This window comes from Talpa europaea, assembly GCF_964194135.1.
Source record: "Talpa europaea genome assembly, chromosome: 8".
In the NCBI taxonomy this organism is placed as follows: Eukaryota; Metazoa; Chordata; class Mammalia; order Eulipotyphla; family Talpidae; genus Talpa; species Talpa europaea.
In genome coordinates, this window is record NC_140075.1 from 74,621,602 (window position 1) to 74,647,619 (window position 26,018).

At 36.6% G+C, this 26,018-nt stretch overlaps 1 protein-coding gene across 1 annotated transcript in view; it reads left to right on the top strand.

The window, feature by feature from the left end:
• Positions 1–26,018, top strand: part of MIA2 (MIA SH3 domain ER export factor 2) — a gene marked incomplete at its 5' end in the record, with an annotated part of 86,479 nt that overhangs the window by 17,690 nt on the left and 42,771 nt on the right. Inside the window, 10 exons of the mRNA XM_084240512.1 lie at positions 718–933; positions 1,024–1,124; positions 15,266–15,397; positions 18,167–18,188; positions 18,554–18,642; positions 20,612–20,683; positions 23,153–23,263; positions 23,865–23,936; positions 24,791–24,895; positions 25,587–25,709. Of these exons, the coding sequence (XP_084096638.1) occupies positions 718–933; positions 1,024–1,124; positions 15,266–15,397; positions 18,167–18,188; positions 18,554–18,642; positions 20,612–20,683; positions 23,153–23,263; positions 23,865–23,936; positions 24,791–24,895; positions 25,587–25,709 (1,043 nt within the window). The remainder of the gene's footprint in view (positions 1–717; positions 934–1,023; positions 1,125–15,265; positions 15,398–18,166; positions 18,189–18,553; positions 18,643–20,611; positions 20,684–23,152; positions 23,264–23,864; positions 23,937–24,790; positions 24,896–25,586; positions 25,710–26,018) is intronic.

Sequence of the window (26,018 nt, forward strand, 5' to 3'; positions counted from 1 at the left end):
TGCAGAAATACACTGCTGAGGGGAGTAGCGGGTGAAATGAGAGGTTTGCTGTGCCACATAGGCTAGCTTCCCTGGCCAGGTATTGAACGCATGTCACAGTGGCTGGTGATAGCTTGATAGGGCTGAGGCTTGAACCTCTGTGCCACTAGGGAGGCCCAAGATGCCATGTCTTAATCCCCAGTTTGTGAATATGTTACATCACAATGCAGAAAAGGACCTTGCAGATGTGATATGTGATTAAGTTAAGCATCCTGATATTAGAATTAGTGATTATCCTGGTAGGTGCAATATAATCACAAGTTTTCTTATAAAAGGAAGGCAGGAGAGCCAGAGAGAGAGAGAGAGAGAGAGAGAAAGAGAGAGAATGAGCACTGCTGGTTTTGAAGCTAAGAGGTGGGGTCAAGAGCAGGTGGCCCCCAGAAAGTAGAAAAGGCAAGGGAATTGATTTTCCATTATAGACTTCAGAAAGAAAATGGACCTGTTGATACCTTGATTTCAGATCTTCAGAAGTCTGAGAGAATGTATTGTTTAAACCATTAAGTGTGGGGTAATTTTTATATCAAGCTATAATTACTATGTTTTAGTGAATTCTTTCCCTAGTGAAGTCACAATGACCACAAAGATTCCAAGAATGACCTGCCTAGAAAACAAAAGGGAAACCCACAATAAGTCAAGTTTTCAAAAAAGAAAAAAACAATTCTCTTTATTAATTTGCAGGTACAGGCTCTGATATAGAATTACCTAATAGAGTTCATGAAGAAGCACATTTCAAAAATCCTTCTAAAAATCATGGTGAAATATCAAAAACATCAGTGTATACTGAAGCATCTACTCAAGTGGAAAATGACAGATCTATGGAAAATAACTTGCTAAGCAATCAGATGTTTTCAGGTGATGACTCTTTGTCTTCTCAAAACTACATTGCTCAAAAAGGTAAGAAGCAAGTAATTTTTTTCTAATTTAGAAATTAAAGAAGAAATTAGATACAAAAGTTACATCATATTTTTATTTATGAATCAACAGAAGATGCTTCCGAGTATCAGATTCTGAAGTATTTATTTCAATGGGATGTTTATGATTACATGAACTCTGCATTTTCACTAATTTTAATTCTGGCAGAAAAGGTAAGTAGGCCTTTCAAATTTTTGCAATAATTTCACTATAGGAACAGCTGAAATTTATGTTTGAATGAATCTTTCTTATGTAAACATTACATAATTTTTTTTCCCCATAAAATCGTAAATGTAAGATTTCTCTTTCCATGAATGTTTAGTTGCAGTGACGTTAAGGAGTTTTTTTTAACCTTTAAGATTTCTTGATCATCACCATTGGTTTCTTTACAATTATTTTTCCAAATCAGGGAAAATTATACTAAATGAGTTAGTTTGGAAGTTTTATGAATAAAAATGAGTGTAACAAGTTATTTATATCTGAATGCAAACTATTACCTCAAAATGGCATAATGTGAGACCCTTACAAAAGCGACTAATACCTCAAAACTTAACCAAATCGTAACTAAAACTCTAAACTCTATTCACTTTTTCACTTACTATAAATCTTACCACATCCTGCCTCATAGATTGTAAATGAAACACTGAAAACTGCTAAAGCACCTAGCTGTAGTACTTGACACACAGGAGATTTTCAACAACAACAAAAAATAGTTCCTTTTCTCATTTACTCCTTTCGTACAATAATTGGGAAGTACATCTATTCTTCTTATCTATTTTGGATGAAATTTTATAATGGTTGCCTTCAAAGAGCTTACTCTAGTTGGAGGCCATAGTAAGACAAGCAATAATGCTAATTCAGAGCTATAATAATCATAGGATGCCACTAATAAGCAGGAGGAGCTGCCTGGAAGTAGTAGGTAGTGAGGGTCAGGAAGAGCAGACTGGGAAAGTGTCTCACAGGAGATTATACTTGAGCTGATTTTGAAGAAAGTGTGGAAGTTAGCCAGACAAAGAAAGGATGAGCATTCTAGTTTGAGAAGAAAGACAAACATAGAGGTGGGAGAGATCATGACATTTTGGGAGACCAGCAACAATTCACTCTGAATTAATATAGGGTGAGATTGAAGATAAATAAAGGGCGTGAATAAAGAATAGCTTTGTATGTTACCATAGGAAGTTGAATTTTTATCTTGTAGATGGTCAGGGCATTACTGGGGAATTTTTTTTTTTTTTAAAATAGAGGCATGTTTTTATTTTATTTATTTATTTATTTGTTTGTTTTTGTTTATACATGCACTGGGTACAGTCAGAAATGCGGGAGGGTGAGAGAATTCACCAGAGCCAGAGCGGGGAACAGAGCAGGCAGAAGGACCGAAGTACACTGCTGAGGGGAGCAGCGGGCGGCAGGAGAGGTCTGCGTGCCATGTGGGACCCTCCTCTGGTGGCCGGGGAGCAGCCGGGGATCGAACCGGCGCTGCAGAGGCCGTGGGCAGCTTCGCAACCCAGCGCTCAACCGCTGTGCCACTGCGGAGGCCCTACTGGGGAATTTTAAGAAGAGTAAAATGAAAAAGTTTCATTTATAAAGTTGATCTGTCAACATTGTCAAATGAGAATTGAATGAGTTAAGCCAGAGGCAGGGAGCCCAGTCAAAAGTTATTGCTTTAGTTTAGAAAATAAATGGTGAAAGTCTACATCAGGGTTTACAAACTGGATGAAAAGAGGTAGCGGTAATAACTGTAGTCAACTGGAGATATGGTTTGTCTAAAGGACGTATGCTGTGCTGGGTTGCGAAGCTGCCCGCAGCCTTCGCAGTGCCAGTTCTATCCCCCACCGGTGAGGGTCCCACATGGCGTGCAGACCTCTCCTGCCGCCCACTGCTCCCTCTAGCAGTGTACTTGGGTCCTTCTGCCTGTTCTGCTTCCTGCTCTGGCTCTGGTGAATTCTCTCACCCTCCCGTACTTCTGACTGTACCAGTGCTTGTATAAATAAATAAATAAATCTAAAATAAATAAATAATCCCCCCCCAAAAAAGAGGTATGCTGTCAAATGAATATCTTTTTAAAAAAACATGCAGGTCAGATAAAATGTTTTGTGGATTGAGTTTGGCACACTACTTTTTTAAACCTTTGGCCTAATATTCAATGGTGACTGTTAAAATGATAGGAAGCACAAACTTGATGGATCTTCTGTAGATAGAACTCATTGGATTTAATTATTGATTAAATGTTGCAAGGAGAAAATGGAACAGTGAAGATAACTTACCAGGTTTCTACCTAAGGTGAACAGGTAGATTGTGGTGCTGCTGATTGTGATGTCTTTTTGAAAATTGGCTTAATAACATATATCATCTTGCTTTCAGAGGCCTCCTCTCATTTTATTTCTTTGCTCTATTCCAAAGGGGATGCCTGGCAAATGAACCCAGATCAGTGATTAATTTAGCCCGTATTATGTGGTCTTGAAGATATTGATTGAAAACTTTACTGAGAAATCTGTTCTTGCAGGGCATAGACTAATTAGTAATACTGATGATTATATAATTAGTCATAAAAAAACTTTCAACTCCCCATGGAATTAATTCTCCTTATTGCTATGGCTGACTGATATACCTCATCTGTCATTCCCCTCCCGCACAAATAATACCAGTGAAGTGACTCAGTTAAAAAAAAAATATTAATCAGTATTCCATATTCACCTCTATATAAAAATATTTAATATAGATATGCTAAGTGTGCTTATTTTTTGTGTAAATAAATAACTTTGTAAACTCATTCTCTTGGGGGGGGTCTCAGGTTTAAAATTCAAGTATTAAAAGCTGAGATGACAGGTTGTTAATTGAACCTGACTTGTGCATTGTTTAAAATTAATTTATGCACTCGTTGACAACATTTTTATAAGGTAAATTCATATAAAAATCTATATCTCTGGGTTCTTCTGTAAAGTAGAAAACTAATATACAGTCTTCCATTCTCCTATGGTGACAAGAAGCTCAAACTGCATAGTACTTGCATTTCAAAGACCCTCACTTTTTTTTTTTTTTTTAAGATTTATTTATTTATTTATACAAGCACTTGGTACAGTCAGAAGCGCGGGAGGGTGAGAGAATTCACCAGAGCCAGAGCGGGGAGCAGAGCAGGCAGAAGGACCGAAGTACACTGCTGAGGGGAGCAGCGGGCGGCAGGAGAGATCTGCGCGCCATGTGGGACCCTCCTCTGGTGGCCGGGGAGCAGCGGGGGATTGAAACCTTGCTGAAGAGGCTCGGGGCAGCTTCGCCACCCAGCGCTCAACCGCTGCGCCACTGGGGAGGCCCAGACCCTAACTTTTCATTTCCCTACATTTATTTTAACCTGGCCTCTACAGGGCTTGAAGTTCATAATGCTTGGACTACAAATTCTGAAGAGTTCCTGACAGATCTAGAATTCTACAATCTTAGCGCATAGCACCCATAATGTAGTTCTGAATAACCAGTGAATGGAAAATTTAAGTTTTCCAGTTAAATTTAGGTTAAAAACATTTCCTTTTATACTTGCCCAAATGTAGCAGGTGATTTTTATTTGGGTAATTTCAGTTAGATTTTGTACAGAATATAATTTCTTTGAATTATTCAAGTAATAGGAATCAGGCCACTTTTAATCTAATTTTATTTTATAAGTGAGGAGGGTCTTTCAGTTCTACCATTTATATATTCTTAACTAGAATGTTTCATTTATATGTTGAATAAACAATGGAAATTACCCAGCTCTTGTTCAACAGGTAGTTCTTGATTCAGTATTTTCTGAGAACTATTACATCACTAGTACAGAGAATGTAAATGTGGCTCAGCATGTTTGATTTTCTTCCAAAGGACTAGATTTGATGGGCTGTCATTGCCTGTTTAATTAAATGGGAGTAACTATTACTTACAGCTTTGCAATGGGGCCCTTCATAAGGGAAATAGAGTCCTAAATGTGGACAGGGTTACCTGGTTAGTATGTTTCCAATGTTCTCAGATACTTTCTAGTATCTGTCATCAACACTAAACAATATTTGTTCTCCATTTCATTTAAAAGTAGGCATATTGCAAAAGTGAGGAACAACCTTTGTGTATCTTTTACATGGTAAAAATCATATACTCTGATGAGCAAACTAGAGAATTAAACAATTTAATCAAGTTCCCAAATCAGAATTTTTCATTTCCACTGTAGATGTTAGAGGGTAGTAATAAGTATAACATTAAGGAGTTTATATATATTTAATAAGGAGTGGTGTCCATGAAATGGCTTTATGAGTTGGTAGTCACAACTCCACCTAGAGCACCCCTTTACCACACAATTGTCAAAACAGGATCACAATCAATGTGGAAAGAGTGCAGGATATATTACAATCTGAAATCTTTCTCAAGGATATGAAGTATTTAGTAGAGCTTTGTTTTCATATTCTGGGATATTTTAACTTATAAAAAATTGAAAGATCTAGAGGAAGAGGTAAGTTTCTATTTGACTGTTGTGTGTATAGAAACTAAGTTTGAATTTGGCACTGAGTTGAAGTTTTACTGTGTTTTGCTACAGGGAAAATTTTAAGGTTTTTCTTTTTTAAAACTTCATTTGTTCATTTGTTCTTTTCTCCCTAATCTATGTTTTTAATATTTGGAATGGTAATTTTGAATGACTGAAAAGGGCAAGTTCTTGCTTGGGAGGGCAAAGGGGGTGTATATTTTTGTTTTTATTTTCTTAAAACGTTTTAGGTTATAAGCCATAGGTCCTGAAGGAGCTTTCTGAAAATGTTTAGACTTCAGAATTTTAATCCAGTAATCCAGTGTTCCAACTGAGACACAGTTTGCCCTCAGTCTTTGACATTCTAAAGACAAAATTTTGGTTCTGCTTATGTTTTGACTTTCAACTATTCACCAAATTTAATTTCAGCACACTACCTCATATGAAGGTTGTAAAAAAGGGGACTTTTTATGCAATTTCTGTAACTGAGAGTTCCTGAAACTCTTAGGCAGATGTGGCAAATATGAGTTCTGAAAACATTTTGGTCCTAACAACCACCTGCTGTGAACTTGGGCTATTTCTTTAAAATTCTTTTTGGCACAACAATTAATGTTGTTGCTAGAACTCACATGAAGAAAATTTCCCAAGAACTTATATTTTGTTCACCTGTTGCGTTCTCTTGGCTGATCTGCTGAGGAAGAAGCTATGTGCTCCCTTCTGCGTTGCTTCACTGAGGACTTGACTTCAAAGGCCCAATTTGGTGAGAACGGTCCTTAGGCTGGCAAGAAAGGCCAGAGAAGGCTTATCCATTACACCTAGGTCAGCTAAAACCGTCTCAGGACTTGATTCAACGGAACTAAAGATAGGGTCCTAAATTTAGAGAGCAAATGCTACTTTTAGCTCCTGGGCCCAGAAGAGAAAGCAGGCACCCAGCGAAGGCTCAGAGGGCTCAAGGCAGATTACCTAAGCGCTGAAGGGGTTTAAGACCGTTCAGCCCAGCCCGTGCCCAGATATCTCCGGTCAAAGTGAGTAAAGCCCTCGAACCCTCCGTTCTCCTGAGGTGACTGGACTCCTGTTCGCCGGGAGCACTGAACTTTGCCCTGCGCACAGCTGACCCGAGAGGCTTTCCAGTGCAAAGTCTGGACATTTTTGGCAGGACGCACCAGCGCGGGCTCTGCAGGCCATTTCCACACAGCAGTGACGGTGGAGGCCGGTTTTCCGGAGCGGGCTGGGCCTCCCGGGGTACGGCGCCCGCGGAGCTCGCGGGGGACAGAGCTGCAGGCGCCAGCGGGGCTGAGAGGGAAAACCTCCGGGGTTTGAGGCAGGACCTGGCGCCCGCTCCAGGGCCGAAGGGCCTTCAGGAGCAGCCTTCCCGCCGCCGCGACCATCCGGGGTCACGGCCCTGGTCTTGCGGGGTTCGCGCTTCCCGCTACAGCGCAAAGCCTGACGCCAAATTCCTGGGTCTCAGCCGCCCGCCGCGCGACTTTCAGGGCGGGTGACTTCGTCAGGCAGAGCGCGGCCCCTTTAAGAGCGAACGGCCGCGACACGTCTGCGGAGCTGGCGCGGGATGGGCGGGGAGCTGCGCGCCGCCCCGCCCCCGCCCGGCCGAAACCAAACCCGGGGGTGTGACGGCGGGGAGCGGGCGCGCTTCGGGATTCTGCGGGGCGCGCTGGGGCGGGCAGAGTCTCGGGACGTAAAGCCTAACCCGCGGGCCGAGGCTCCCCGGGCGGGCAGCGCGGACCCCACGGGCCGTGGGACGCCGGTTCCGCGCGAACCCCCCTGCAGCCGGCTCCGCAGTGGTGCGCTCCAGGGGCCGACGCGGCTGTGAGTTCCGGACCGAACGCTGCGTGCTCTCCGGCGAGCGTCGGGGCCCGGCCAAGCCCTGGCTGCGGCCGCGACTGCCAGGTGGCCTTGGCGCCATGGAGGGGCCCGGGACGGCCCCCCAGCAGTACTTGGGGCTGGTCCTGGAGAAGCTGCAGAGGGTGAGTCGGGGCGCGAGCTGGCTTATGTGGCCCAGGGGTCGCGGGAGTCGCTGGGGAAGGAATCAGCCGGCTTGGGCTTTGGTGTCTGAGAGGCTGTGGGCGCAGGTTCCGAAGCCGGTCCCTGCGCCGCCGGGCCCCGGCCCGTGTCCGAGGCAGCAGCCAGGTAGCCAGGTTGGTAGGATGTTTGTGTGTGTGTGTGTGCGCGTGTGTGCGTGCATTTGTGATGAAAGGGGACCTCGATGTCAGAGAGGTGAAGAGAGCATTTGCTGTCCTGGATTGTTTGCAAAGGTGTGTAAGTGTTTTCCAATTCCCCAAACATTGAATGAGCCTTTCAGTCCTCTTATTTATTTTGAACAGGGGGTTCATGACACGTGTTTTCCTGTGACAAACTTGAGGACTGTGACTCTTTAAATGAGTTCCTCTTAGTGATGAAACTTGTCATTGTCTTGGAAGGACACATAAGACAGGAGGGGGAGTTGGGATTTTAATTCTGCATGTTGTTTTAATAAAGAAGGTGCTTTTGAGATCCTTTACTATAAGCGAAATTGTTTTTTTTTTTCTTTTTCTTTTTTGTCGTGTTGATGTGTGAGGTGGTAACAATGTAAAATTTGGAGATACTAAACTAGTGTTCAAAATTTGTTTTTTCAGGTTCAGTTTATAATTAGGTTGCAGGGGGCTGTGTCTCTAAGTGTATCTAAAGACACCTTTGTTGGCGTTTATGTCTCTGTGTTTAAAAAAAAACTATCTGCATTAAAAAAAAAAACTATCTGCATTTAAATCCCTTTAAATGTTAAGGCAGTTTTGATTGTTGGTTTCTTGTTACATAAATTTAAAAAAAGTGGTGCATGGTATTCATTCAGTTATCGTGTGTCTAGTGACATACATACATTCATACACATATATAACGTGTATTTGCCCTTAATCTATGATTTTACTATTTGGAATGGTAATCATTCAAAAATTGGAAAAGTGCACTGACTGCCTGAGGGAGGGTGAAAGGTCTACCCTTACCCCCCAACATTTTAGATTACAAGTAAGTCCTGAAATCTGATAATGCTTCTGGAGCACTTATATATGTGCCATATATCAATCATCATATATGTTTTTTAATATTTTATTTTATATAATTCTTATATCATTTTTCATTTTTGCACAATGTATGCATTTTCATTTTGGTTATAGTCCCCCATCATATGTTTGAATGATAGTCTGTGGAGATTCTAAAAGGACTGAGACATAGTTTAGGCTAATGGTATCATTCTGTCTGTTAAGGGAGAAAGACGACAAAAAAATAGTGCAAAGTAGAAACTGATGAATTGCTTAGGGAAGCATACATAAAAAACTGCTGGAGAAATTGAGGGGTGGGAGAGATTACATTTTTTGATTATTTTGGTTAGCCTTTGTGTACTGAGCAAATGGGTTAAGCACAGGAGGCTTGAAACAGCATGGTATGTATAGTGAACTAGAAGCTGTTACTACAGTGTAGAGTAAGTTGAGGGATTGATATGCAGTGATGCTGCCTGGAAGCATAAGTAGGTTTCAGGTGCTGTAAATGCTGGAGAGCCATTGAAAAATTTCAGTGGTTAATTCTATTAGTTTATATAGATGTTCCTAATAGTAGCATGTAGGTTAGATGTAAAGAAAACCAAACTAGAAGCAGGGCGTAGGGCAGAGATAACGGTGTAGTAGAGTTGGAGAAGAGGGTACTGAATGAGGTAATACTTGGTAACTAAGAGCTAAAATGGGTAGGATTTTATTGATTGGATGAGAAGGATGAGAGAGAAGGAAACTAGAATAACTCCCAGGTTTCTGGTTACAGTAGCCTATCCCTTCACAGAGAATGGGTTTATAATGGGAAGAAAAGCATATTGTGATATGAGAGATCATTTCAGTTTGCCCACATTTCCCTTTCTTCACTGAAAACGCAATAATCAAAACTTAGTGGTCTTAGAACTGTTAATGGAGAGAGACATGGAGAAAGGTTGCCGGACTAACAACATCTTCATGTGATTGATGTTTTTTTGCTGAATGTCAGTACACTCACAGACTGGCCTAGGGCTAGGATGGTGCAATACTGGTCTGGTTTTCAATTTCAGTATTATTTACTTCATTTTTTATTGAGATGTAATTCACAAATATAAATCTACTCTTTTAAAGTGTCCAGTTGAGTAATTTTTTTGCATATTCACTATATTGTGAAATCATCACCACCACTTGAGAACATTTCCGTCATCCGAAAAGAAACTTCATCAGTCCCAATTCTTTCCTCATCTCTTGACAGTCACTAACCTACTTTCTGTCTCTGTGAATTTGTCTATTCTGGCCATTTCATGTAAATGGAATCATACAGTATGTGGCTCTTTGTGTATGTGTGGTCTTTTACTTAACTTGCTTTTTAAAATTTGTACATTTTATGATATTTAATAGTACTTAATTCCTTTTTTTATGAGTGAAAAATACTCCATTATATGGGAATACTTACCACATTTTGACTATCCATAGTTATCAAATATTTGTATGGTTCCACTTTTTGGCAATTATGAGTAATGCTAATATCTACTTTCTTGAGCAAGTTTTTTTCCTTTTTTAATGAATGTTTTTGATCTCTTGGGTGTATACCTGGAAGTGGAATTACTGGATCATGTTTATGGAATGTTTAACTTTTTGAGAAGCTGCTAAATTTTGTTCCATAGAGGCTACATCTTTTTACATTCCTTCCAGCAGTTTATGAGAGTTTAATTTTCCACATCCTCTTTAACAGTTTACTTTTTTTTTTAGAAACAGTGATGTTTTATTGTGGTTTTGATGGCCTTTCCCTAAAGACTAAAGATATTGAGCATTTGTACATGTGTTTATTTGCCATTTATATATCTGTATATTTGGAGAAATTCCTATTCAATTCTTTTGCCCATTTAAAAGTTTGGATTATTTGTTTCCTTGCTGTTTCATAGGAGTTTTTTACATATCCACTATATTTAACCCTTATCAGACGTTTGATTTGCATATATTTTTTCCCATTCTGTGGGTTATCTTTTAACTTTCTTGGTGGTGTACTTTGAAGCAATCTGAGATTTTTAATTTTTGGTGAAATCCAGTTTATTTCTTTGTTTTCTTGTGGTTTTGGTGTCATGTCTAAGAAACTATTGGTTAAAATAAGGTCACAAATTTTACACCTGTATGTCCTTCTAAGAGTTGTAGGTCTTATATTAAGGCCTGTGATCCATTGGAATTAATTTTTAAATATAAAATAAAGTATGGGTCCAGATTCATTCCTTTGCAGGTGGATGTCCACTTTTCCTAGTACCTTTTGTTGAAAAGACTGTTCTTTGACCATTGATTTGTTTTGATACCACTGTTTAAAATCAACTGACCATAAATGTAAGAATTTATTTCTGTATGTTCATTTCTTTTCTTTTTGCCTGTAAGTCTGTTCTTAGGCCATTGCCAAACTGTCTAGCTTATTATATAGCTTTGTAGTAAGCTTGGAAATTGGGAAGCGTGAATTCTTCAGCAGTGTTCTTTTTTAATATAGTTTTGGCTATTTGGGTCCCCTCACATTTCCATATGAATTTTAGGATCAGATGTTCCACTTTTTTACAAGAGACAATTTGAATTTTGATAGGGATTGCATTAACTCTTAGATCAATTTGAGGAGGATTGCCATTTTGATAATAAGGCTTCCAGGTTATGAATATGGGTCTTCATTTTTTAAGATATTCTTTAATCTCTTAGAAAATTGTTATGTAGTTTTCAGAGTATAATGTTTGTTCTTTATTAAATTTATTCCAAAGTATTTTATTTTTTGAGGCAATTATAAGTAGAAATGTTAATTTCATTTCATGTTGCTTGTTTCTGTTGTATAGAAATGTGATTTTTTCCCCCTATATTTGTATTGTGCAACTTTGTCAGATTTGTTTATTAGTTTCAGTAGTTTTGTTTTTGTTTTTTTTTTTGGTGTGTGGATTATTTAGGATTTTCTTTATATAAGATTATATCATTTTCAAAAGGAGATAGTTTTATTTCATTATTTCTAATCTGGGTGCCTTTTATTTCTTTATCTTGTGTAACTGTATTTGCTAGACTCTCCAGTAAAATGTTCAATAAATGGGGAGAGAGTGGGCTTCATTTTCTTGTTCACTGCATAACCAGTTCAAGGCTTTAACCTATAATTTAACATCTCCATTTAAAATTCAAGGGCTGACAAATGTTATTTAATGTAAGCAATATTACTGTATTAAATGTACGCAATATTACTGTATTGAACATAATTGCATGTTTGATTTGAGAGCAGCTTTTAGAATTGTCCCTTAAAGTGCTGTGGTATTGTAAAGAAATCATACTAAGTTTTTTTAAGTAATGTTCATTTTATGGTTTGAAATAGCTTAAATAAGATGCTTAGAGAATATGTAAATGGTAATGAAAACTTATTTTCTCTCCATTATTGTGTATTGAATGCCCTTTTTTCTTAACCAGAAATAATAATAATAATATTATTATTATTGATTGACTAGTGATGCAGCATTTCTGTGAACTGTTAACTGGGTTAATATAGGAAAAAAAGTGATGAGGGTAAAGGCTATATGTGTGTGTGTGTGTGTGTATGTATTTTTTTTTTTTTACAAGAGGTGTAATCAACTTTATTTAATACAGGTTTTTTGTTTTTAAAGATTTTTTTATTTATGCATACGAGAGCTGGGGTACAGGCCAGAGGTGTGGGGGATGAGAGGATTCACCAGAGACAGAGTGGGGAACAGAACAGGTAGATTGACCGAAGTACACTGCTGAGGGGAGCAGTGGGCGAGTCAGGAGAGGTCTGCTGTGCCATGTGGGTTGCTCCCTGGCCCGCCGGGGATCAAACTCGTGCTGCAGAGGCTGCATATTGCTTTATAGTGGGGTGCTTAACCCCTGTGCCACCAGCCAGGCCCTATTTAATACAGGTTAATGAACTGCAGATATAATATAGAAGGACTTATATGGATAGGGTTATGAAAAAAAAAAATTTGGAGGAGAGAATAGACAGTTAAGGGTGTTTTCTTGATAGAAAGCACCTAAAAGGGGAACTGTTTCTTAGAGATTTTGGATTCAACCCTGGAAAGAATCAAACCTGAACAGACTTTGGATTCTTAACAGGGCATTTTTCTTCCCCCTCTTCCCTCTGCTTTTCTCCTTTCTATATGATTGAGTTATATCTGGGTCCTGGTAATAAAGAATCTCTCCATGGGGTTAGGATGAATAATGAGCTGACCTAGAGAAAGATGAAATACAGAAGTAGCTGCAAAAGCTTTAAGCTGTTTTGTGCTGCAGACCTGCTAGGAGAGAAGTATTATGGAAAGGCCAAGTTACCGGGGTAATAGGAAGAGGAGGAATAATATTGAAGGGTTAGTTACTTTATTGTGTGCTTGCTCTGTATGTTCAAATAGCATTATTTCCATTATAGATAAGAGAAGAAATCCAGAGGGATAGTAGAGGGATTCAATTTCTAAATCTAAAACTCTGTTGTGTTTTTAAGCATTTTTAAAGTTACGGTTCCAACTATCTCCCCTTCCCCCAAGGGAACCTGCTATATACAATAAATAAAACCTAAACTGGTTGAAATTGGGATAAGAGTACCTGAACTTAACTTATTTTGACCTTTCTTTGGCCTTCTCTCTTATTCTCATCCTAAAAGACTCTGACACCCGTATAGAATTTCACTTTGATTGAAGTAATTGTATACACTGTACTGCTATTCTTCATCATTTGGTAATAGTGGTAGGAAGTTGCCAGAAAAGTATGTTCTGATATATTTTCTTTGGCATTTGAATAGTCTGGCAGCACATCTCATGCAAAGGTTTATCATGTATATACATAAACTTGTTCTTAGGTTTGTGTCTAAGTGTGTTTGGGCCACTGTCACATAGTATAGATGGTTGGCTTAAACAATGACTATTCATCTGGTGTCTGACTAGGGCAGCTTCTTGGTCTTCTGTTCATAATCTCACGTGGTGGAGGGTCAAGGTAATACTCTGGGGTGTTTTTCATAAGGGCATTAATCCTATACATGAGGATTCCACTCTCATGACCCAAATACCCCCCAAGGCCTCACTTCCAAATTCCATCACATTGGGGATGAGTTTTCAACATGAATTTTGAGAGGATACCAACATTTAGTCTATTGCAACACTTTTAATCAAAAGCAAATTTTATTTACTTTGTAATTGAGGCATAAAATTGACATATAACATTAATTTCAGGTCTACAATATTATGACCTAATATGTGTATATATTGTGAAATAATTACCTTAAAAGGTGGTAGTCACTGGGCATAGTTAGAATTTTTTTTCTTGTGATAAGAACTTTAAATAATTTACTATTTTTTTAAGATTTATTTATTTATTTATACAAGCACTGGGTACAGTCAGAAGCGCGGAAGGGTGAGAGAATTCACCAGAGCCAGAGCAGGGAGCAGAACAGGCAGACGGAGCAAAGATACTGCTGAAGGGAGCAGCGGGCGTGGCAGGAGAGGTCTGTGGCTCCATGTGGGACCCTCGCCTGCGGCCAGGGATCGAACTGGAGCTGCAGAGGCTGTGGGCAGCTTTGCAGCCCCAGGGGAGGTCCTAAATAATTTATTTTTGTAGCAACTTTGAAATATTCAATACAATATTATAAACTGCAGTCACCATATTATACATTATCCCTAGGATTTATTTATTTTATAACTGGAAATTTAAAGTGGACACTTTTTAACACATTTTGCCCACATCCCCACCTCTGAGAATCATCAATCTTTTATGAGCTCAGTATTTTTGTTTTTTAAAGAATCCACATATGAGAGGTCATAAGGTATTTGTCTTTCTTAGACTTATCTCAGTTAGTATAATGTCCTTAAGGTCCAAGGTCTGATGATATTGTCACAAGCGTCCCAATTTCCTTTTTCATGGTCAAGTAATATTCCATTCCATACATATACACACCATGCTCTTTATTCATTTATCTGTTGGCAGATTTATTTATTCATTTATCTGTTGTTTCTGTATCTTGGCGATTGAAATATTGCTGCAGTAAACATGGAGGTGCACATATCTTTTCAGTTAGTCTTTTTGTTTTCTTCAGATAAATACCTAAAAGTAGAATTGTTGTATCATGTGGTAGTTTGTTTTATATTTTGAGGAACCTCTATGCAGTTTTCCATATTGACTGCATTAATTTATGCTCCAGGTTCTCATTTCTTCATGTTTTCACCATTTGTTGTCTTTTTTTTTTTTTTAAATTATTTTTATTCATGCATACAAGAACTAGGGTGTAGGACAGAGGTGTGAGGGATGAAAGGATTCACCAGAGACAGAGTGGGGAGCAGAACAGGCAGATCTACTGAAATACGCTGCTGAGGGGAGCAGCAGGCAAGACAGGAGAGGTCTGCTGTGCCATGTAGGTTAGCTCCCTGCCCAGGGAGCGAACTGATGACACAGTGGCTACAATAGCTTGACAGTGCCAAGACTTTAACCCCTGTGCCACCAGGGAGGCCTCTCATTTGTTGTCTTTTTGATAATAACTGTTTTAACAAGAATAAGGTGATATCTTATTGTAGTTTTAATTTGCACATCTCTGATTTAATAATGTTAAACCTCTTTTCATGTATCTGGCCATCAGTATGTCAAGTTTGGAAAAGTATTTTTTCAGTTATTCTGTCCGTATTTTTAATTGAAAAAATTTTTTTTGGTTATTGAGTTGTTTGAGATTTTAATGTGTTTTGAATATTAACTGTTTATAATATAAGTGATTTGCAAATATTTTCTCCTATTTTGTAGGTTGATTTTTTTCCTTTATTCCTTTGCAGTGATGAAAGTTCATTTTTTAAAGTTAATTTTCTTTTTCTTGAAGGTTGTTGCAGCTTTGCCTGAAGATATGAGGCCAGGTCCTACTCCCTATGGTTTTCCATGGGAATTGGTGATATGTGCAACTTTTGTTGGATTGTTTGCTGTTCTCTTGTTTTTATGGAGAAGTTTTCGATCAGTGAGTAACCAATACAATATTCTAAGAGAGAATATTCATGTTTTCAGTTTGAACAAGTAATGTGAGAAACATATCTTTTATTTTAAGGAAATGGTAAGTTGTAGTTAGATGGGTTACCCATGTTAATATGTATCCATGAGAAACTGAAAATAGATTTAGAGGAATTTTTTTTAAGCATAAAATTTTATAAAAACCTCTTGGTAGAAATATTTCCCACTAATACTAAAGCCCTGCTTTCATTTTTTATTTGGTGTTGGGGTCTGTGTTTCTTTTTAACAGTATAGATAATCTGTGAATATACTACCCAACCTGGAATTAAAAATGTTGACTATCATTTATGTTTAGGAGATCCTTTCTCATTTTTAATCCCTCTGTCTCCCTGAAGTGGAGGTTAACCCTCTTTTGGATTCTGTGTTGATTATTTCATGGGTTAAAAAATATCTTTTTGGGTCATATCTACATATAGTCTTTAAAATTGTAATTTTACTTGATGTCATGACTGTGTTATGTTTTGAATATTTGGATGAGCCTATAATTTTTTCCATTTTGTTTTCTCTAGATTATTACACTTTATAGATTGTATGGTCTTGTGCATTTGGGTTGTTTTTCAATTACAAATAGTGCCGCTGTGTATATTCTTACATGTCTCCTGTTGTATATTTGTAAGTTTTTCTTGGGACTTATTGGGAGAGAGATTACTGGGACATAGGGTATGTAAAGGTCCCACTTTTTATATATTATGACTATTGATTATTGAGGGTTTTTCGATTAGTTTCTTCTAGTTTAATTTATTAATTTGTTTTTATGTTTCTTTTAAGTTTCTTCTACATTGATAAGTAAGTCTTCCTAAGAAGATTGTTAGTATACTCTCATTTTCCATGCTTTTTCACTTTTGATGCACATGATGTTGGTATAATCTAGAATTTTTGATCTATTTCTCCTTATCTTTTTTCTTAACTTTTTTCTTAACCTTTGAGGATCACAACAAAGCTTACCAAAGTATTTGATCACCCTTAGTGACATGTCTCTTGGAAGGTCTCCTGAATCTAATTTTTCCCATATTTGAATAAGATTGTTTTTAGTGTTGGGCTTTGTGTGGCAAATCACCTGAGACTTTATTTTGAATACTTGATGGTATTTGAAATAAGCCCTCACATTGGAATGATAATTTGTTTGAAATAAGCAGTATAGGTCCAATATTATATCCTTTTAATACTTTATACCCATAGTTCCCAGTCCGTTTAATAATGTTACTTATGGAAAAAGTCTAATGTCAGTGTGATTCTTAATCATAAGTGATCTGTTCTCTATGGTAACTTTAGAATCTTTTGATAGTCTTATTTCAAAATAATATGTTTATATTTGAATTTCCTTTTTCTTATTCCTCTTTTAGGATCTTCTGGAATCTTTTTCAAGTTATACTGATTTATAACATTTTAGGTGTTAGGTGTTTGCTATCACAATTCTAGTTTCAATCCATCAGCGTACATTTGACTCCTTTTAGCCGATTTATCTACTTCGTTTTCCTCCCTCCCTTTTACTAGCCACTTATAGTTTGAAAGTTTATTTTTGTTTTATTTAGTTCTTTCATTTATTTCTTTATGTATGTCATGAGGTAAAATCATATGGTGTTTATCTTTCTTGATCTAACTTACTTCAGTAAGCATAATACCTTCTAGATCTTTCCATGTTGTTTCAGGATTTTATTAAAAAATAATTATTCTATTGTGTGTATATCCACCTCATCTTTATCCATTCATCTGTATATGGACACTTTGGTTGTATCCATCTCTTGGCTATTGTGAAAATGTGGTGAACATAGGTGTGCCTTTAGCTCTTCAAGTTAGTGTATTCATATTCTTTGGATAAATACACGAAGAGGAATTGCTGGATCATATGGTATTTCATTTCTTAATTTTTTGAGCAATCTCTATACTGTTTTCCATAATGACTGCACACTTTATATTACCACTAATAGTATACGAGGGTTTGGAATCCATAAATTCAATCTTCTATTGGAAATTTATTCTGCACTTTGTTTATTTTTCTTTTTGTGGCTGCTGTGTTTTAGATGTTGGCCTTTCTACTTCAGGATGTCATATCTGTTAAATTTTTCCAAATGATTTCCCATTGTCTTTTGAGATAGTTCCTTTATCTGATCTTTCAGTTAACTGATGTATTCCTCATCTATACCCATTCTACTATCCTATGGCTTTTAAATTTTGTCTCTGAATTTTAATTTTATTCCCATACATCTTCTATAGTTGATTTAAGTTCCTGGTTTTTCTCTTTGCTCATTTCCCATAGCTCTATGCCTGATCCCCTTTAAATGGAATTTTCCTTCATTATTTGAGAAGTTAAAGAAGGAAAAGGTTTTGTTTGTTCTTTATATGAGTTTAGATCTATGACCCTATGGTAACATTCCTCAAACTGTTATTTTGGGTATTAGCACTAGGGCAGATGATAATAGAGACTTCCTGAAGTTTTGTTTTAGGATCAAATGTGTTTAAAGAACAATGGGTAAAATGAAATTAAAGAAGTATCTTTAAGCCTTTTATAAACTTTTATAATGTCCAAGATGAATCTCCAATAGGGAGATTTTAATGTGTAACATTTTTTCATTGAAAATAGAACTCTTTTGGCTAACATTCATACTAAGGCAGTAAGAAATCCATTAATATTAAGATGGAAATAGAAATTAAATAAATTAGATGCACTTGAATGTATATTTGTTTTAATGTAATTTCTATTAAAAATTTGTTTCTACAGGTTAGAAGCCGATTTTATATGGGTAAGTTCTTTATATTAGATTTCATTGTTGCTTGTAGTTTTTTTTAAAGGTTTATTTATTTATGCATAGAAGAACTGGGGTACAGGCCAGAGGTATAGGGGGTGAGAGGATTCACCAGAGACAGAGTGGGGAGCAGAACAGCCAAATTGACTGAAATACACTGCTGAGGGGAGCAGCGGGCAAGCTAGGAGAGGTCTGCTGCACCATGTGAGTTGCTCCCTGGCAGGGGATTGAACTCGTGCTGCAGTGGCTACGGATGGCTTCATAGATTGTGTCTTAACCCCTTGTGCCACAAGGGAGGCCCTGTTGCTTGTAATTTTAAAACTTAAAACAATTTGCACATGATAATACTAACTTCTTTATAGGAAGAGAGAAAAAGCTTGCTGTAGAACTTTCTACACTAATTGAAGAAAAATGTAAACTACTTGAAAAATTGAGCCTTGTCCAAAAAGAGGTAAGGGAAGTTTGAAATTGTTAATCTTCATGCTAGAATTAAAATCAGTTCATCAGTTTACACATACATGCATGCATATATACTGCTAGGAATTTTGCTGGAATTGTTTTCACTATGTAGATGAATTTGGAGAGAATTGACATTTTTATAATACCGAGTTCTTACCCATTGTCTGTCGTCTTTAAAAATTTCTCTCAGTATTATAGCTTTTTTATGCTGAGGTTTTACATGTCTTTTCTTAGGTTTATTTCCTTGAGTTTGATGGTTTTTGCAACTGTTGTCTATAGCAGTTTTTCTTTTACAGCTTTGTTGGGATATAATTCACATACATTTAAATTATACGAATGAATGTCTTTCAATATATTCATGGAATTGTGTATCTATCACCACAATTCTCAAACATTTTCATTACCCTAAAAAAAACCCTTGTGTCCTTTAGCTGTCGCCCTGCACCCAGTCTCCCCCACTCCCAAGCCCTAGACAATTTACCTGTTTTGTTTTTCTATGAACTTGTGTATTCTGGATTCCATTTCACATAAATGTGATCATACTATATTGTCCTTTGTGGTTGGTCTTTTTTCACATAGCATAATGTAATCAAGGTTCATCTATGCTGGATGTACATTTTCTTATTCTGGATAAATCACTTAAATGGGATCAAACAGTATGTGCTCTGTGCCTCTTTATATTCAACAGGTTCTAAAATCCAGGTTTTGTCTTCTTGGCTCCCTGTTACCCTCTACCTTTGAGGGTAAAGGAAATGTCAAATGCTGAACTTGAATTTTGAGTATTCCCTTTTCTGTGATAAATTTTTACTCTATTGATAGCCCTCTGAGACCTTTAGGCATATTCTGTTCTTGGTATTTTTGTCCAACTCTTCTCTTATTCTTTTTTTTTTTTCTAAATATTTATTTATGCATACAAGAGCTGGGGTACAAGCCAGAGATGCCGGGGTGGGGGGGGGGGGGTTGTGTGTGTGTGAGAAGATTCACCAGAGACAGAGTGGAGAGCAGAACTGGCAGACTGACTGAAATACACTGCTGAGGGGAGCAGTAGGTGAGCCAGGAAGGGTCTGCTGCGCCATGTGGGTTGCTCCCTGGCCAGCTGGGGATTGATATCATGCTGCAGAGGCTTTGGATTGCTTCAAAGTGCGGTGCTTAACCCCTTGCGCCACCAGAGAGGCCCTCTTCTCTTGTACTTAGTGAGAAACTTGATCCATACAGCCTTGTCTTCCACTTAATCCCTTTTTTTGAACATTGAAGCAAGTGTGTTTTTCCAAACCTTGTATCATTGTATGTTTCATTGTCCTTTTTAAAGCATTGTTCTTCATTAGTCTCTTTATCTTTTGAAAATTTTTTATTTCCTCCTTAACTTTGTTGAATGACTTGAATTAGAAGTACAAATTCTGGTAATCAGTTAGTATACATTTCTTTTCAATAAATATGTAGACTTTGTACAGACCTTTAAGTCTTAAGGGTGACGCTCTAGTTGCGCAAGATGTATTTGTTGCACACGGTGTATGTTACGATAAGTTAACTGCCCTCACTTTGTTAGAGTGACCATCATATTTGAAGAACTTAAAGCCAAGTTAAATCTACATATGAAGTGGATTCTGTCTACTAAAGAGACAGAGTACCTATAAAAGAGAAAATTATATAGAATTTTTTAAAAAAAGATTTATTTTATTTATGCATATAAGAGCTGGGGTGTAGGCCAGATATGCCCGGGGGGTTAGAAGATTCACCAGAGACAGAGTGGGAAAGAGAACAGGCAGATCTACTGAAATACACTGCTGAGGGGAGCAGCAGGCAAGACAGGAGAGGTCTGCTGTGCCATGTGGGTAGCTCCCTTGCTGGGGGTGGAACCCATGCTGCAGTGACTAGTAATCACTTCGTAATGCTGAGACTTACCCCTTGCGCCACCAGGGAGGCCTATACAGAGTTTTTACTTAATATTGTTTTCTTTTCAGTATAACGGCTTAGAGTCATCTGTAAAGGATGCTGACTTTGAGAAAGAGTCAACAGACGCCCAAACCTTGGAGGTAAAAACATAAGAGTGTAATTATAATAGATGGGGAAAAGATTCTTACTAAGTAATGTAAACATTGAAAGTAATGTATCCTCTCACATTGTAAAAAAATGAAGAACAATGTAAAAAATATAAAATAAAAAAATAACAAAAAAAATCAAAAAGAAACTATTTCAAAGGAAATCTGAAAAATGTGCCTGGATGTGAAATTTAAAGAAAAAAATATTTGGAATATAGCATTAGCATATAGCATAAAACATTTTAAAATTTTCAGCTTCAGTTGCTAATTTATTTTGAGTGAGGCATATTCAGTTCATTAGAATCTAGGGCCACATAGAAGTTTTTGTTTGTGTAAACTATATTAGGTGACCTTTCCTTTGTATTACTCTGTTTGCTCTGGGAAGGAGAAATAGGATTCACTTTCATTTGTTGAGGAATTGTTGGCAAAGATATATGTACATTATGGCAGTACTTGCCTTTACTTCATCTCCAGTATGTTAGAAACTGACTAGAATTAAACCAGAGATTTATATTGTAAACAGTGATGTGCTGGTAAATGTTCTTTATCAACTGGCTCTCTGAAAAGCAGGAGTTCTTATTTGTAACATTCACTGACTTCTGTTGTGTAAATACACCCACTGTGACCAATTTCAAAGTACCAGCATATCACTGAATGTGGAATTTGGAAGCGATATGTACATAGTTGACTCTCCAAACCTGGTATGATCTGGTTAATAGTAAGGAAGGACTTGTGATGAGTTTTCATGTAGATAAGCTATATCAGATTTGGGTAAGTAATGAGAATGTCTTACTACTGTTAGAGATTGAAGTATTGTAAAAAGCGTAGTAGTCACAAGAGAGGAAGCCTGTTTCTGCTTAATATTAAAGTAGGAAAGAATGGACCTTGTACCTTTGGTATACGTGTTCTATCAGTCCAGGTTGGCAGTTCTCTGTCACTTCTGTGTGTAATCATTAGAAAGTCTGTGTCATAGTTCAGGATTTCCTAATCCAACAGGAGTTATAGATTGTATTCCAAGTGAAGTGCATTTCTTTTTTAAGATTTATTTATTTATGCATACAAGAGCTGTGGTACAGGCCAGAGATGCGGAGGGTGAGAGGATTCACCAGAGACAGAGTGGGGAACAAAACAGGCAGATTGACCGAAGTACACTGCTGAGGGGAGCAGCCGGTGAGCCAGGAGAGGTCTGCTGTGCCATATGGGTTGCTCCCTGGCCAGTCGGGGATTGAACTCATGCTGCAGAGGTTGCAGATTGCTTCATAGTGCAGTGCTTAACCCCTTGAGCCACCAGGGAGGCCCTGAAGTGCATTTCTTGAAACTATTTTCTTTTCCTTCATTACCTTTAAATATCTTCAAGAGCTTGTTAAAATTGTTATATTTTATTTGACCCTCGGTTTTAACTACTGTTTCAGTATAAATTTATTACTTTCATTAAAAGAAAAGACTTTAGAAGACATTAGACATGGTAATGAAAGAGCAAAAACTGGAGAGCAAAGATATTTGTTCAGATTTGGTAGTGTTGTGGGTAAAATAAAGCACCAGTTTGTCCTCAAAGCATTGAATTTATATTACAACCAGTAAAATTAGTTGTATTTTTACTTTGAAAAAAAAATTTTGAAATTTTTTTCTGTAGTTTAGTAAGTTTTACAAGTATCTACTATTTTCAAGATTAGTTTCAAAAATTTAATATAAATGTAATGTGATATAATTTTTAAAAATTTGGTGATTGAATCTAATTAAAGTCAAAATAACAGTAATTTTGAGTCATACAGAATTTGTATATTTTAGGTAGTTACATTAGGGGAAATACATATCCATGCTTTTTAAAACCACATTATATACAGTATGTATTTGTTCTGCTCTTATTTTGGCCTGCACTAAATTCTTTGAATCTTTTGGTTTGTTTTATTTTTTCAAACAAGTTTATTGAAGGATCACAAATGTCAGAGGTATGTTTTCATAGTTTTTAAAATCCAATTGGAATCTACTTTAAAATCTAATAAATCATTTTTAATTAAAAAGGTCACATAAATGCCTTAATTCAGTTACAATGTTACTATGAAGCAATCTTGATTAAGTTTATTTCTTGTTGTCTATATTAAATTGGGCTTATTTCTCATTTTTTCCTTTATAATACTTTAGAGCAGTGGATGGTAAGCTCTATTCAGTGGGTTTTCCACCTGTTTTTGTAAATAAAATTTTATTAGAATACAGCCATGCTTATTTATTTATGTATTTGGACCACTGCATGGTCTGCAGGCCTAAAATATTTACTCAATCACTCTTTGTAGAAAAGATTTTCTTAACCCTTGCTAGAATGGCTATTGTTTTAATGTTATAAAAATGAGCAAATCTAAAAAATAAGCTTATTTAAATTACGACATATGTGCTAGATCATACTCATCTGATTTACCCTAACCAAAAGTTCCTATATCTTCTTACAAAGTTGACTTCTTCTTTTAGGCAATGTACGAAAAGTTGAACAGTTCTAAATCTGAACTTGAAGATGAAATACTTTCTCTAGAAAAAGAGTTAGAGGAAGAGAAGTTAAAACATTCTGAACAAGACAAATTGGTAAGGATTTGTATTTGAGGAAACGATAAGAAAGAAAGTTACTGGGTTTTAAAAAATGAATAATATGATGATTAGAGTATTACATAGGCTGCAAAAATCCAGCATAAAGTGGAGAGTAAACTTTTTCAAATTCACTGGCTCCATTACCATATTAAATTTCTTGCAGATTCTTAAAGAAATTTTCTGTATGCCCTATAGAAGTAGCTCACATAATTTATGTTGGCTAATCACATAGTAGATCTTTTTTATTTTTCAAAAGATATGTCAAATACATTTTAACTTTCCTTAGTCATTTTATTTTAAAATCTGACTTTAAGATTTTATGAAAATGAGTGAATTTATTTAGTAAGATGTGATGTTAAGTGGACTTACCATGCTGTAACCTACATGACTTACAAGTTATGAAACACTGAAAAACAGAGATGAAATACTGTGTAACTTTCATATAAAATCCCTTAAAGCATATAGCTGAGAAGGTGTCCTAATTTGAGCCCTTGCTTTTGAAGCAAAATAGTAGATGAACAGCATGTCTAATATATATGGCATCTTGGAAACTGGAGTTTAGTAAATACTTGTTTGTTTTTTGATGCTGTCTTTCTAGATGGTGGATATTTCTCAAAAGATACAATCCCTAGAAGATGAATCAAAATCCCTCAAATCACAAGTAGCTGAAGTAAGTTGAATTAGTGTATAGGTGTGTTGCTTTTTAAAATGATTTTTACAGTTACATTTATTTTTAAGTAGATCTTTTTATTATTATCATTTTTTATTTTTGCATACAAGAAGTGGGGTATAGGCCAGAGGTACGGGGAGTGAGAAGATTCACTAGAGACAGTGGGGAGCAGAACAGGAAGATCTGCTGAAACACACTGCTGAGGGGAGCAGTGGGCAAGACAGGAGAGGTCTGTGGTGCCATGTGGGTTAGCTCCCTGGTTGGGGATAAGGGAATTGAACTGATGCTGCAGTGACTGTTGGTAGCTTGATAGCGCTGGGACTTTAACCCTTGTGCCACCAGGGAGGCCCATTTTATGATTACATTTAAATTAAGGAATAAGATAAAATAGAATTTGTGATTTAGTGGTTAAATATATATATATTATACAAGGTACTTCAGGAAAATTCATATTTTCATGGGACAAGTTTTTATTGAATTATTTCTATGTACTGGTCACTTCTGAAGGTATGATAATGGCACTTAACTTTGCTTGGATAAAATAGGAAAACCCTCATGGAGTTTACATTCTGGTAAGGCAGATATAGCACCCAGTTAATAAGATTTGCTACATAGTACATGGAAGGTTACAAAATATTAAAGCAGTTGTCCAAGATCACATGGCAAATTAGTGGCAAAACCATGGGTAGATCTTGATTCTGGGTTAGCCTTTTTTCTGCTACACTGTACTGCTTCTCTATAATAAAATCAAAGCTTTTGACTTTGTTTATTCCATGTTTTAGAAAGTATGTATAAAAAAAGCTATTGCATTATATTAAGTTGTTATAAATTTAATACATTGTTTTTTCACTTAGGCCAAAACAACCTTAAAAATATTTCAAATGAATGAAGAACGACTTAAGATAGCTATAAAAGATGGAATGAATGAAAATTCCCAACTTCAGGAAACACAGCAACAGGTTTGTATTGTAGATCCTTCAGTGTCCTGGGCATACTCATGAGTGACCCAGACCAGGGGCAAGAGAAGGCTCCCCCCACCCCACAACAGGACAACAGGATAACCTCCTATATGTCTTTTGTTGTTTCTTTTGTATAGGATAGATACAAAGTGTGATTTGAAAAGCTTTAAAGCATTGTATAGTCAAATCTGTCTTTTATATCAATCTTTTGTATCATATTTAGAAAGTCTTTTCTCTCATGTAAAAGTATATACAGTAAAAGATTATACAAAATTTGATATGTCCTAGATTAATGGTATTTCTGAAGCTTAATTTAACTATAAAGTGGCACATGATTTAAAATTTTTTTTTTAACGTAAGTAAGGTGTGGCATATTGTGCGTGGAATATAAGGAATGATCAAATCTAACAGATATGTCTATATCAGGCAACATTTTATTTGATATAAATTTATTAAGTAAATCAGTCAAAGAATGTCGAAGTATGTTATTTTATATTATTCCTATTTTGAAAGTTTTTAGAAAGGAGTCTGCCCTCTCTTTCCACTTTCTACTCCTCCTACCCTCCTTTCTCAACAAAACAATGAATTGTATAATATCAATTAATGATATATCTAAATATATAAATAAATATATCTACACATAAATATGATAATATGAGTTGCTTTTTTTTTTGTGGGATTTGAATTTTAGTTTTTACAAGAAGTTGAAGAATGGAAAGAACAAGTGAGTGAACTTAATAAACAGAAAATAGCATTTGAAGTCTCCAAAGTAGATGTGGAACAAGTTCTTTATGATAAAGAAAATCAGATAAAGGTAAATGGCCCTGTTGGTTTTAGTGATGTGTGAGCTAGAATTTTATACTAATTCTGAAATTTGAAGTTTTGTTTTTAGCATTTTTTATTTTGATAATCGGCCAAATTTGAGAATGTGTACTTTTGGGACAAACATTCTAATTTGTGCTGTCATCATCATCCATGATGCCAAATGCTCCATGAGGACTTGTAAATTTGCAGTATATGTATTGAGAGTCCATGTATCCCCTGTTCTGTATTTTTAGCCTAGGTATTTTAATAAGAGAGAAAAAGAACATTGGGTTTTCCCTTTTATCTTTGGACTACCCTC